The following is a 13,947-nucleotide window of genomic DNA, read 5'->3' as shown; positions in this document are numbered from 1 at the left end:
CATAACAGTGCAGTTGGTTGCCTCCAAGTTGCCTGAAAATATTGATGTGTGACATGGCCTAGTGACTAACGTATAGGCGTCAATCTACGCCCAGCACCACGTGCCCAAACGGCTCAATTTAAAAATTCGTCGGTTTAGAACACAAGCTGTTATTGAACAGGGGCATTCATTCCGATTGTCTGAAACACCATGTTGGCTTATACGTGTGTTGCTTGCTTTTGTTGCATGTCAGATAATAATTATACACCTGAAACGGTTTTCATTCGCTCATGTGTGTTTCGGAACATATTTTCATAATAAATAATTCAAAAGAATAATGTATTTATAGAGCACCACTTGTAAGCCTCATCAAAGCTCTTTCAAGTATAAGTACTCTGTAAAAAAAGGGGACAAAAATACACACATAATACTTGTCACGTTGATACAGGCTTACGTTTCTCCATAAATTCACATGTGAGATATTCAGAAAAATATATTAATGTTGCAGATGCCCTTTAACAACGAAACAGTGAAGCTCTAAGGTCACAATGAAAGGAAATTGATGGCCCCTTGATTTCCCAAATGTCAAGGTGCTATAACCGGAAACAAGTGGAGTATTACTGCTGTCGGTGGCTGATACGTATAGAGCAACAACTCTCGCAATTGGCACATTTATAGATAATATTGGACACCAACGACAAAACCAAACAAAAGGGGAAAGAAAAAAATGTATTCACATGGAATTTCTTAAGACCGGGGTGCTCCACAAGAAAACGTGTGGGCGAAAGTCTATGGGGAAGCTGTTAAAGGCAGTGGACACTATTGGTGATTACTCAAAATAGTTATCAGCATAAAACCTTACTTGGTGACGAGTAATGGAGAGAGGTTGATGGTATAAAACATTGTGAGAAACGGCTCCCTCTGAAGTGCCATAGTTTTTGAGGAAGAAGTAATTTTCCACGAATTTGATTTCGAGACCTCAGATTTAGATCGTGAGGTCTCGAAATCAACCATCTAAACGCACACAACTTTGTGTGACAAGGTTTTTTTTTCTTTCATTATTATCTCGCAACTTCGATGACCGATTGAGCTCAATTTTTAACAGGTTAGTTATTTTATGCATATGTTGAGATACACCAAGTGAGAAGGCTAATCTTTGACAATTACCAATAGTGTCCACTGCCAAGTGCATGGGACAATTAAAGAAAGAACAACAGAATATTGACTCACAGGGAAGCATTTTTGAAAGTGCGTGTACAGTCACGCCACTGATTTTTGTTCAACTCAGTTGTTTTGTTTTTCTTAAATTTCAAAGTATATAATTCGGTTCCTAATGGTGTTTTTCAAAGGTAGTTGACATTTCATATTCTTTGATTTGCACAGCCCGCACATAAAACCAATAACTAGCTAAACAAAAACATGCAAATCTTTTCAGCGAAGACTCGGGTTTTGGTCCGATCCGGTTGGTTTTGTTTAGCTGTGCGCTAAACGCTGTGCGCTAAAATTAGCCTATACTACAAACTATCAATCGACTATTTACTCTACGTTTGGCCTTCTTGATGTTTTCCCATGCTCTCTAGAAGAAAAATATCCAAACGTCTCGGAGTTGATCGAGCAGAGTTGGTCGCACACACGGACGCTTGAGTAAATAATAAAGCCGGTAAATATAGTCTCCAAACAGAAAGAAAGCAAACACTCGATGACATTTTTGTTTCTTTAGAAGTAGAATATTGAAAACGGAAATAGAATTCGATCGCGCATAGAAAACAAACACTTCCACACACTTCTGTTAATTTGCATGCATTATTGGACACATTACCACTGCCGACTGGGTAGATAGATTGTGTGTTCAGACGAATGTATATACAACAGTATATAAATAGCCGTGGTGAGCTACTAAATAAATCTTGGTGTAAATGATACAATCTCTATAAATACTGCACAGAATCCGCAGTTAAAGACACTGGACACCTTTGGTATTGTCCAAGAAAAGTATTCTAACTATAATAGTGCATCCCAATAAATGCATAAAATAACAAAACCTGTGACAATTTTGACTCAATTGGTCGTCGAAGTTGCGAGAGAATAATGGAAAAAACACCCTTGTCGCACAATTGTTTTGTGTTTTCAGATGCCTCGAATTCGAGACCTCAGCTGAGGTCTCTTATTCAATGAAAATGATTTGAGTGAGCAATTACCTCTTTCTCAAAAAACAACGTTATGGTTTTCACAATGTTTAATACTATCAACGGCTCCCCATTACTCGTTACCAAGTAAGTTTTTATGTTGAAAATTGTTTTGAGTAATTAACAATAGTGTCCAGTGCCTTTAAAGGCAGTGGACACTATTGGTAATTGTCAAAGACTAGCCTTCACAGTTAGTGTATCTCAACATATGCATAAAATAACTAACCCGTGAAAATTTGAGCTCAATCGGTCATCAAAGTTGCGAGATAATAATGAAAGAAGAAAACACCCTTGTCACACGAAATTGTGTGCGTTTAGATGGTTGATTTCGAGACCTCAAGTTCTAAATCTGAGGTCTCGAAATCAAATTCGTGGAAAATTACTTCTTTCTCGAAAACTATGGCACTTTAGAGGGAGCCGTTTCTCGCAATGTTTTATACCATCAACCTCTCCCCATTACTCGTCACCAAGAAAGGTTTTATGCTAATAATTATTTTGAGTAATTACCAATAGTGTCCACTGCCTTTAAAGGGATTGACGTTTGGTATTTAGAACCCACTGTTAGTTATCATACATAATTTCTATACCGTCCAAATATAACTAACCTGTGAAATATCAATTCAAAAGGTGGATAGCGTTTCTAAAAAATTCCCCGCAAAATCTGGAGTTGCAGTAACGCAGCGCTTCTCAAACTGGTGACATCTTTTATTGTAGATCTATACCGTCCATAAAACCAACTTACGACAATTTTAATTAAAAAGGTGATAGCGTCTGTTCCAAAATCTGGAGCGGTCAGGTACACGCAGGGAGAATAACATGACTTTTGTTTAGGGGCAACTTCATTTTGTAAGAGAAGATCTGATCGAGAAAAACAAAATTCAAGAAATAGTGACGACATTTCGAAGATACATCATTCTTCAAGGCGGCAGAGAATAAACAGTAATACAAAAACAAAAACAAAATTACATTTTAAACGTTTATTTTTGTCAGAAGTAAATGCACTGAGAAGTCTACCGAATTTCGAAAATCTACTCCTCGGTTGGTAGAACATTTTTTTTGGGGGGGAAATGGTTTATTCACAATTAAAAATGTGTTCATGGCCAGAGGGCGTAATAAAACATACATGTACACATTAAAAAAACCTTAAATACAAAAACAAAGATTAGATGCAAGGAAATCAAAATTAGAGGTCTTAAGCATATCAAAATTAAAATTAACAGAGGACAATATAAAGCAAGACATGTTTTCTAAAGAACAACATTTAGATATACACATAGTGTTACACTGCAAAACAATTGTACATTGATACCTCCCATATAATGCCTCAAATCACATACCGTCTTGAAGCATTTCTGGCCCTCAGCCTCAAATCACATACCGTCTTGAAGCATTTCTGGCCCTCAACACGTATTGCCAAGTAATTGCCAGAGGAGAGAGAGAATCTCAATCCCATCTCCTCCTAAGAAAAGCTCATCAATCTTGAATAATTATTTTAATTCTTGTCTACTTCCTCAGAGGCGTGCATGCATGGCAAGCAGTTCTGATTGTTTTCAGACCCTTTGGGAGCTTAGATAATTACAAGACAACTGTTAAAGGGAATATATACGTTTGGTAATCCCTTTTAAAATTAAGTATTGTTTGAAGCTCTGCACGGTGTGGTGAAATAAGGATTTTATATATAGTTTCTCATTACTTTTAAAACTAATGGCAATGAATACTTATTGGTTATAGAAGACTTTGTTAAAGGGAAGGTACACGTTTGGTAATTACTCAAAACAACTATTAACTTAAAAACTGACTTGGTAACGAGCATTGGAGAGCTGTTGACAGTATAAAACATTGTGGGAAACGACTCCCTCTGAAGTTATGTAGTTTTTGAGAAAGAGGTAATTTCTCACTAAAATAATAAAATACTTCTAGCTGGAAGTCTTTTATTCTTATCAGAAAGCACACAAATTCGTCCAACAAGGGTGTATTTTCTGTCATCATTTTCTCGCAACGTCGATGACCGATTGAGCCCAAGTTTACACAGGTGTGTTATGCTGTGCATATTTTGAGATACACCAAGTGAGAAGACTGGTCTTCGACAATTACCAAACGTGTACATTCCCGTTAAACAACAGCTTTCGATAGTAAAGATCGTTATCACGGTGCGGCTATCTTGAATTTTCTTCCATTGAACTCAATGTAACCAAACCAAAGCTGGAAGGAGAAATAGTCTGGTTCCATTTTGTACAATGAATACTATTAGCATTCATTGTGGTTGTTGGTTACCAGGATCACAACCAAGATGGCGACACAGAAAGTACAAATATTACAAGACCTTTACTTAGGCAATAGACACGTTTGGTAATTGTAAAAGATCAGTATTCTCACTTGGTGTATCACAAAATATGCACAAAATAACAAACCTTTGAAAATTTGAACTCAAACAACTGTGTGCTTTCAGATGCATATAAAACAGTCTTTAATCCGGAAGTCTTTTTGAGTGAGACATTACCTCTTTCTCAAAAAGATACGTTACTTCAGAGGGAGCCCTTTCTCACAATGTTGTTATACTATCAACAGCTCCACATTGCTCGTGACCAGTAAGTTTTTATGCTAACAAGTACTATCAGTAATTACTGTCCAGTGTCTTTAAGCTATATGAGTCAATCTTGACTTCTCACTTAACTGCGATGTCACAACAAAGAAAAACCATGGTAACAGCAAGCTCATCCTTAAGATGGCTCTTAACTTGTAAGGAGTACAAGACATCCTCTTGGGGGACTTAATGTCAGCAGAAGGGATGCCAGTCCTCATGAGACTTTAGTCTGGAACACTTCAAGCACAATGAATGCTTCTTGGAAAGTGTATTCGGCTGAACAATGACTTGCCACAAGAGGCACACGACAGCTGATTGCTATTTTGATCCTCGTACAATGTAACAATAAAAAGTTCATCACCACGGTTCTGTGTCATTGTGTACTGGTCATGGAACTGATAGTATTTGATCGAATAGACAGTTTTAAAACCATAATTCAGTTCCCTTCGTCAAGATGTACAAAGTACTAAAACATAATTGAGACTACAACGGTCGCCTTATTCCAGCGGTTGTTATCTGATGGGCCCAATTTCATAGAGCTGCTTAAGCAGAACAAGTAGCTGAACATAACAAAATCATGCTTGCCAGAATAAGTATACCAACCAAAATACCATGTGAAATGCACCATGTATGACTGGTATCTTTATGTCTCTATTTCTGCGTCAATTTACAGCAAAGCATTAATCTGAATGACAGGCGTATAACTAAATAACTAATGGCTTTTTAGCGAACGCTCGAAAGACAAGCATGCCGTTGAAAGGTCAGATGTGCCGGCACGACATCTGCAATCACGATGCATTATAAAAACGAATTGTCTATTGATGTTTGCAATATTGCACCCAGAATCTAGGGGCCTGTTAATTATGCAATAGGTTATGCTCCCATTTGCTTTTAATTTTGATTATTTAAACTTAACATCTAGGGTCGTTGGAGCTGACAAAATAGTCGCACGCAGTGTTTATGTTTTGTGATATAAAACATACGTGAACAAAACTAATAACAACCTCGAGGAAATGTTGGTTTTCCATTGTGTGAGTCAGAAGAAAGTAGTGAAAACCATAGTTACACAACTTTCAACATGTAAACACATTGTCCTTAAAGACACTGGAAACTATTGGTAGTTGTCAAAGACCAGTCTTCTCACTTAGTGTATCTCAATATGCATAAAATAACAAACCTGTGAAAATTTGAACTCGCTTGGTCGGCGAAGTTGCGAGATAATGAAAGAAAAAAACTGTGTCACACGAAGTTGTGAAATACCATGTCACATGTAGGCCCTACCATTTTGTGGCTGGTATCCTGCATAATCCTGCGTATCCATGAAAATTTGTCAGCAGTATTTTCTTCTCGTATGAACTTAGGCCCATTGCGAACCAACCATCGCTTTAGTTTTGCCGGAAATAAAACCAGAGTTTTTTTTTTTACAACAGCCGAAAGACACACAGTACCGCTGAACTATAATCACCACAATGACTTCATATAACAGGTCTATGGAACAAGGTCCACTTTATAAGGGTCATCAGTTATAGATAAAGTGATGGTTTGTTTGTAATTGGTAGTTAAGTGCCCTGACGACTTTGGCTTCCAAACCAACAAATGAACCCACAGTCTTTTTTTTTTTTTTTTTTTTTTTGGGGGGGGGGGGGGAGGGACGTTCCATTTAGCCACTTGATAGTGTGTGTATGATGTTTTTACCTGTGCAGTTGTCGATATGTGCAGTGAATTTACAGATAAGCGGTAGAGTTAAGCATTTACAAAAATAAATATCAACAGCTTTTGTAGCAAATTGGCATATGGATTGGTCACCTGGAGAGAAAAACAGTTACAATACGGCATAATGTTGTTTTTGCTATATTTTTATTCGATTCTCGTCTAGAAAAGGACAAACAAACTTTGACTATTATAGACAGGGAGACGGTACTGCCCCTTTAAAGGATTCGAAACTTTAGAATAAACAATGATGTACTTGTAGCACATTCACTTAGAATAATGAGAAGGGCATAACAAATAGGGGTTTAAAATTTATTATTTCAAACTGTTATCATTGCGACGCCAAATATACAGTAGTGCGGCAGGTGAAAAAAACATGGATTTTGGCACTCAGTCAGAAAATCTAATGACAAAAAAGAAAAGATATTTACTAATTTTGTCCTTTGAAAAGAAGCAACCTACAAACATCTAATAATGTATTTTTGTCTACAGACAGATCTTCAATCTGTATAAACCAAATATCTTTCTCATACTCCGACTGTATAAAGAAATCCCATGGTGTTATCATCAAAGACACAATTCCTCTCAAACATTTTCACTATATACACCACTAAAAGATCATGGTTTGAAACCACCACACAACCCCCTTAGGTTCTAAGTTGCGTATTATGGCGGTAAAATGTCCGCAGTACATAGCGGGAGCATAATTGACCCAATAAATCTTCCCGAAATCAAATTGACAGTCGAATTAACTTTGCTCATCATTGGGTCTTTTTCTACGGGCATGATTATTTGATCAGGATAGGCCTATCTCTTAAAGGTATTCTAGTATCTTAAAGGTATTCTAGGATCGGCAAGAATACAGAAAAAAAGAGTTCAACTTTAGTCTGACCACTTTAGCCCCTGCTGAATTTCATATAATAAAAAAACTACGTTACTTCAGAGGAAGCCGTTTCTTACAATGTTCTATTTTTTTATTTTTTTTTTATTTTTTTTACTATCAACAGCTCCCCATTGCTCGTTACTAAGTAAGTTTTTATGCTAACAATTATTTTGAGTATTTACCAATAGTGCCCAGTGCCTTTAAACGCATGATCATACTGAGTCATTTAACCTAAGGTATTAAGGGTTAAACCACTTGTGGAGAGAGCGAGAGATGAGCAGACGAGATGAGCGATCTTTCAAACCCACACCCATTAAACATGGGTGAAGTTTAACACTATCATCTCTGCACCTGTCGTTGTATCTAATGTAATTAGTTCGCTATATCGACGTTTTGTTGCTTCCGCATGGTTCTTACTGACTATTAAACCCACACACTATTAAAGGAACACGTTGCCTTGGATCGGTCGAGTTGGTCTTTGAAAAGCGTTTGTTATGATATGCATATGGGTAGAAAGATGCTGTAAAAGTAGAATACAATGATCCACACATACATGCGACGAAATTGCACGGTTTTCCTTTTACCTCGTCGGCTAACACGGTCGGCCATTTATGGGAGTCAAATTTTTGACTCCCATGAATGGCCGACCGTGTTAGTTCGCACAGTAAAAGAAAAACCACGCAATTTCGAGGCACACTTGTGTGGATCATTGTATTCTACTTTTAAATTATCTTTCCAACCATATGCATTTTATAACAAACGGTTACAAACGCTTTTTTATAGACCAACTCGTCCGATCCAAGGCAACGTGTTCCTTTAATGTTGAGAGAAGCGTCTCGACACAACGAGGGTATCATGGGATAGTTTAGGGCTGCATCGGAGCACAGACAACGTTTTACTCGCACCATGCTTTCCATTTGCAGCACATTTTGTGTTGATATTTGTTCCCGTGACAAAGTACATTTGCACCAAAGTACGACTCTGTATGGATGTTAAAGGAACACGTTGCCTTGGATCGGTCGAGTTGGTCTTTGAAAAGCGTTTGTAACCGTTTTTATAAAATACATATGGGTAGAAAGATGTTGTAAAAGTAAAATACAATGATCCACACAAACATGCCTCGAAATTGCGTGGTTTTCCAAAATTCTTCCTTTTACCTCGTCGACTAACACGTCGGCCATTTATGGGGGTCAAAATTTTGACCCCCATAAATGGCCGACCATGTTAGTTCGCACAGTAGAAGGAAAACCACGCAATTTCGAGGCAAACTTGTGTGGATCATTGTATTCTACTTTTAAAACATCTTTCCAACCATATGCATTTTATAAAAAACGGTTACAAACGCTTTTGTTTTGACCAACTCGTCCGATCCAAGGCAACGTGTTCCTTTAATTGGAAGATAGATAGAGCACACTTTCACCGTAATTTACACTTAAACAAAAAAAGATGTATATTTGGCAAACATTAAACAAATGTTTACATGTGCTTCATTTTACTGTCTGATGTTTTTTTTTATGTGACTGTGCCAGATTGTTTAAATTATTTATAACACGAGTAGGGGAAATGGCCTTAGCTTTTGATCCAAATCGGACCTTCGTCAGAGGTATGAATAAGTACATCAATTTATGAGCACACTCTTGACATATTTCCCAAATAGACAAATACTGTTTATTTTACAAACTTACAACATTGTGTCTAGTTCAAATATCTTTTTTTGAACTCGGCGTCTGATGATTATTTTATTTGACTGTACAAATTATAATACCTTTATAAAATGAGTAAGGGAGAGGGCATCAAGTTTCGATCCAAACCGGACCCACGTCAGAGGCATAAACAAGTACATCTATTTCTAGTAAAAAGAGGACAAAGGTTTAAGGCGAAGGTATCCAGAAAAGAGGGGGGGGGGTGAGTTACAGCCATTCAAAGTATATATATAAACAAAGACCAATTTGTCATCTGTCATTTTGTTATTTTATCCGGGAGGCTCTTTTTGTAATCATGTTATCTATCTTCCACGAGGGGACTTCACGTTTTGCATCTCTCATTTTTAGTAGACAAATATTTTACTACACAAAATGCAAGGTTGTATCTTTATATTATAAAGAGCAAGGACGTTGTGTGTCTCTGATGAATCTGTGTCAACACACACTGGGTATAGTGTCTGCGAAAAACTGATGCAATTTACCTGACATCATTATCTTGATTTCGCCATTTTGGTAGTCAATGTCGCCGTGTGTTAACAGTGTAGTGCGCGTATTTTTTGTATTAGACATTTGTAATTATTCACAATAATTATTGGCATAAAACCTTACTTGGTAAAGAGAAATGGGGAGAGGTTGATAGTATAAAACATTGTGAGAAACTGCTCCCTCTGAAGTGGCGTAGTTTTCGAGAAAGAAGTCATTTTCCACGAATTTGATTTCGAGACATCAGAATTAGATTTTGAGGTTTCAAAATCAAGCATCTGAAAGCACACAACTACGTGTGACGAGGGTGTTTTTCCTTCCATTATTATCTCGCAACTTCGACGACCAGTTGAGCTCAAATTTTCACAGGTTTGTTATTTAATGTATATGTTGAGATTCACCAAGTGAGAAGACTGGTCTTTGACAATTACCAATAGTGTCCAGTGTCTTTTATTAGCAAATCGACAACCAACAAGGTGATCGTAGCAGATAGTATAGCGAGGTTTAGCTGCATGTTACATGTACGCTAGCAAACACGTGAACGTGAACGTCCGAAAATTGTGTTGTTTCTAGGTGACGTCACCACTTAAGGCTTATTTCTTGCTCACGCGTACATACCTGACGTGAAATTGTAACTTCACGTATTATGCTAAAAACGTGTGATTTTAACAAAACTGTTTTTCTGCTGAAGTTCACGTTCACTTGCTTGCGTACGTACAGCTAGCTAAACCTCCCTAGTATAGCCGCGCGTGACATTAGCGTAGTACCGGTCTATATTGACTGATTACAAGTGGTTATAGACCAAGGATACCCCACAAATCCCCAATTAGACTAGACACCGCGGACTGTTCAAACATTATTGTGGTGCGTGGTCATGCTTTGACTTTTGCGTAATGACTGTACAGCGCGGAATACAAAACCATTGAGTGGTCTTTGATAAAACACACGTGTTTGCAGCACCTACATGACACCAGCAAAAAGAAGCAAATCTAATAGATCCCATACCTAAAATATAGCGGGCTTGTGTTGGGCATTAGGTGTGATGTACCGGCCATTTGGCAGTTGGGAATGGATCTAGGCCTTTCTGTACATTTGAAAGGCACTGACCTTTGGTAATTGTCAAATACCACTAACCTTAAAGCCATTGGACCCTTTCGGTTCAGAAAAAAAACAAAAGTTCACAGATTTACAAATAACTTACAGGGTTTACAGAAGGCAATGGTGAAAGACTTCTCCTGAAATATTACTCCATGAAATGCTTTACTCTTTGAGAAAACAGCAAAACAATATAAATTCTCGTTAACGAGAATTACGGATTTATTTTAAACACATGTCATGACACGGCGACTCGCGCGGAAACAAGAGTGGGTTTTTCCGTTGTTTTCTCCCGACTCCGATGACCGATTGAGCCTACATTTTCACAGGTTTGTTATTTGATATAGAAGTTGTGGTACATAAAGTGTGGGCCTTGGACAACACTGTTTACCGAAAGGGTCCAATGGTTTTAATTGGTGTATCTCAATATGCATAGTGAATAACACACCTGTGAACATTTGGGCTCAACAAATTAGTCACCGATGTTGCAAGAAAATAATGAAAGAAAAAAACATCCTTGTTGCACAACTTTGTGTGTGCTTTCAGATGCATAAAAGGCTTCAGCTGATGTTTGAGTAAGACATTACCTCTTTCTCAAAAACAAGGTTACTTCAAAGGGAGCCGTTTCTCACCGTGTTTTATACTATCAACAGCTCTCCATTGCTCATTAACAAGTAAAGTTGTTAATTGCTAACAATTATTTTGAGTAATTTCCAATATTACCCAGTGCCTTTAAATTCTATAGGCAACATTCATGGTGCATCATTGTGTCTATATTTAGTCTGGGCAACGATCTGGGTCTCGCGCTTCGCTGCTAAACATTACGTGACTAGGTTTCCAAGTAATAATAACATACTGTATGTAGGTAGGCCCTACATTTACACACTTAACAGTGGTTCCAGGGGTCATTCACTGTGTTCATCGGGATTGATCGAATGGTAGCGCATTATACATAGCAAGAGCTTGACATTTACAGCAACCTCGTCACCATCGCAGGCACCTGTTTGCGAAATTGCTGGGCCCAATTTTTATAAAGCCTATAAGAACAGAAACCCCTTGCTTAGCAGAAACGTGTTACCAGCCGACTTTTCCATAAAGTTTGCATTGTTGCGACTGGTACACCACTCATTTGTCGCTTAGCAAATAAACTTGCCAAGCAGTATTTTCTGCTAAATAGCTTTTTATGAAAATTGATCTGGGCCTTGTATTTTCAATGTTCCAATGCGTTTTATATCTCCAAGAAATCAATCAGTGGGTAAGCACATTTCGTTATCGGTCAATATCAGGGCCAAATTTCATAGAGCTGGGGCCAATTTCATAGAGCTGCTTAAGCAAGCAGCTTGCTTATTTTACACATGTTACTGGACAAAATTTCATGACATATACATTGCTTGTGACTGGTAGTTAGCTTTTGTTTGCTTAGCATAACAATTGAGTGGAGTCCTGGCCGGTAATCTGATTTTACTAAGCATAATTTTTTTTTGCTTAAGCATAATTTTGTGCTTAAGCAGCTCTACAAAATTAAGCTGGTAAACCTTATTCTGGCATTAAGCAACATTTTGTTGAGCTTAGTTTGTTTTTGATCTTAATCAGCTCTATGAAATTGGACCCTGAGCTGTATTTTTATTTTTCCTGCTTAGTTCTATAATTTTCCTGGTTAAGTCTTCTAATGTACTCCTCGTAATACACCGTTCAATTCATCGTCCAGCTGTGAATTAGTCGTATCAAATATGCATATAAATTTGAATATGAGTGTTTATCTAATTCTTACCTTGGTTCCTAATTTGATTGTGACGTCAGCTTCACATCTCTGCAGATTACTCATCATATACTCCTGGAATATCCCAATCCTCGTGTAGAAACGTTCCTTCTGCCAGCAACCTTCCATGTTATCAAAATCCACCTGGTACTTCCTCAGAAAGGCAACACTGCGGGAGTCCAGAGCGATCTGCTGGGGCCGGGAGATGAGCTGCGACCGGCTCTTATCCTCGTAGATTATAATCCGTCCGACCCGCTTGCTGTGTGCTGCGATGAGGGCCGCTGACAGCCCGATCGGACCCGTGCCGATGACCACGACGTTCAGCCGGACCCTCCACTGTTTGAACCGGTCGAAGGAGCCCTTGCACACCACGAAACAGAATATGATAAGGGCTGTGATGACGGCCGCATTGGCCGCCTCCACCAGCCCACCGGTGTCCCCATGTCCACTCATAGCGCTGCCGTTGACGGTAGACATCGAGACGTGATACGGAAGATCAGTGGTTGCGGTGAGATCATTCTCGTTTAGATGGTACATCGTAGTTTTATATCCGCAAACAACTTCAATTCGTCACTTCAATAATGAAGAAATATACTTAAATATTACACCTACCGAAGAAAAGTGCCACCTCCACCTGCTACCCAAGTCGATTCACACGGCAGACGACATCTCTCGCTCATCATCAGAAAAACAAGTTCCCGCCAAATTTTATTCACCATCTCATCCCCCCGTGGGAGTCGTCAAAAATTGTGAGCCGAGCCACTCGTGTAATTCAGCATTAAACTGAATGGGGATTGGTTCACTAATGATTCCCCAGGTGTGCATATACGGCCCTAATCGCAGCAGCGTCCTCACCGTATGGTCATTAGTATTCTCAGGGAGACGTCTTCATCTAAATCCGCGGTGTGTGAATGGTGCATGGAGTCAGGTACTGTTTGGAAAGCATGCAGAGGGCTTGCTGTGTATTGACTGTGTGCTCCCCTGACGGAAGACCAGCCGTATGGTACTGATGCCTAGCTTCTGATTTGCACACAGACTTTACATGTCCCAACACTGTATCCCACTACACGACCACTGGCATGCACACGAATCACACGCGCGCAAACAACGGCGCAATATGGAAGTCCTGTTTTTTAATATCGTAGAGCACGTGCTCCAACTTCAAGCATAGCGACGGTTGCCTACGTATCATGACGTCTTCATCATTATACAGTTTGCTCCTGTGTACAGTTTTGCTCCCGTGTACCGTTCGCTCCTGTGTGCTTGCTAGCTGAATGCTGAATCACAGCACTGGATGAAGTAAACATCAGTGATAGGTTTGAGAGCCGGGTGAACGTCCTCAACTGAAAACATTGTGGCACTGATAGAAGTCATTGTCAAAACCATTTTGTTTCAACGTGGGATTGGGGTCAATTTGATTGTACCATACCCCCTGTGTATCATTATATAGGCCTAGTTCGTTAACTGTGAGGTAGGTTAAATTGATTTGCTACCGGGCAACGAGGAGGCAGCGAGGGGTGAGGGGGCTTTGACGGTGCTAGACACATGATGCAACAGGCAAGAAA

General features: G+C 38.9%; 1 protein-coding gene across 1 annotated transcript in view; it reads right to left on the bottom strand.

The window, feature by feature from the left end:
- LOC139935314 (uncharacterized) overlaps window positions 1-13,677 on the bottom strand; it is a 92,168-nt gene extending 78,491 nt beyond the window's left edge. The window contains exon 1 of the mRNA XM_071929839.1: window positions 12,395-13,677. Coding sequence (XP_071785940.1) covers window positions 12,395-12,919 — 525 coding nt within the window. The 5' untranslated portion in view covers window positions 12,920-13,677. The remainder of the gene's footprint in view (window positions 1-12,394) is intronic.
- Between the last annotated feature and the right edge of the window lie 270 nt (window positions 13,678-13,947).

The sequence above is a fragment of the Asterias amurensis genome, chromosome 3 (assembly GCF_032118995.1).
Source record: "Asterias amurensis chromosome 3, ASM3211899v1".
Lineage (NCBI taxonomy): Eukaryota > Metazoa > Echinodermata > Asteroidea > Forcipulatida > Asteriidae > Asterias > Asterias amurensis.
The sequence above is the reverse complement of the archived record's forward strand: the minus strand, read 5'-3'. Positions and strand labels throughout refer to the sequence as shown.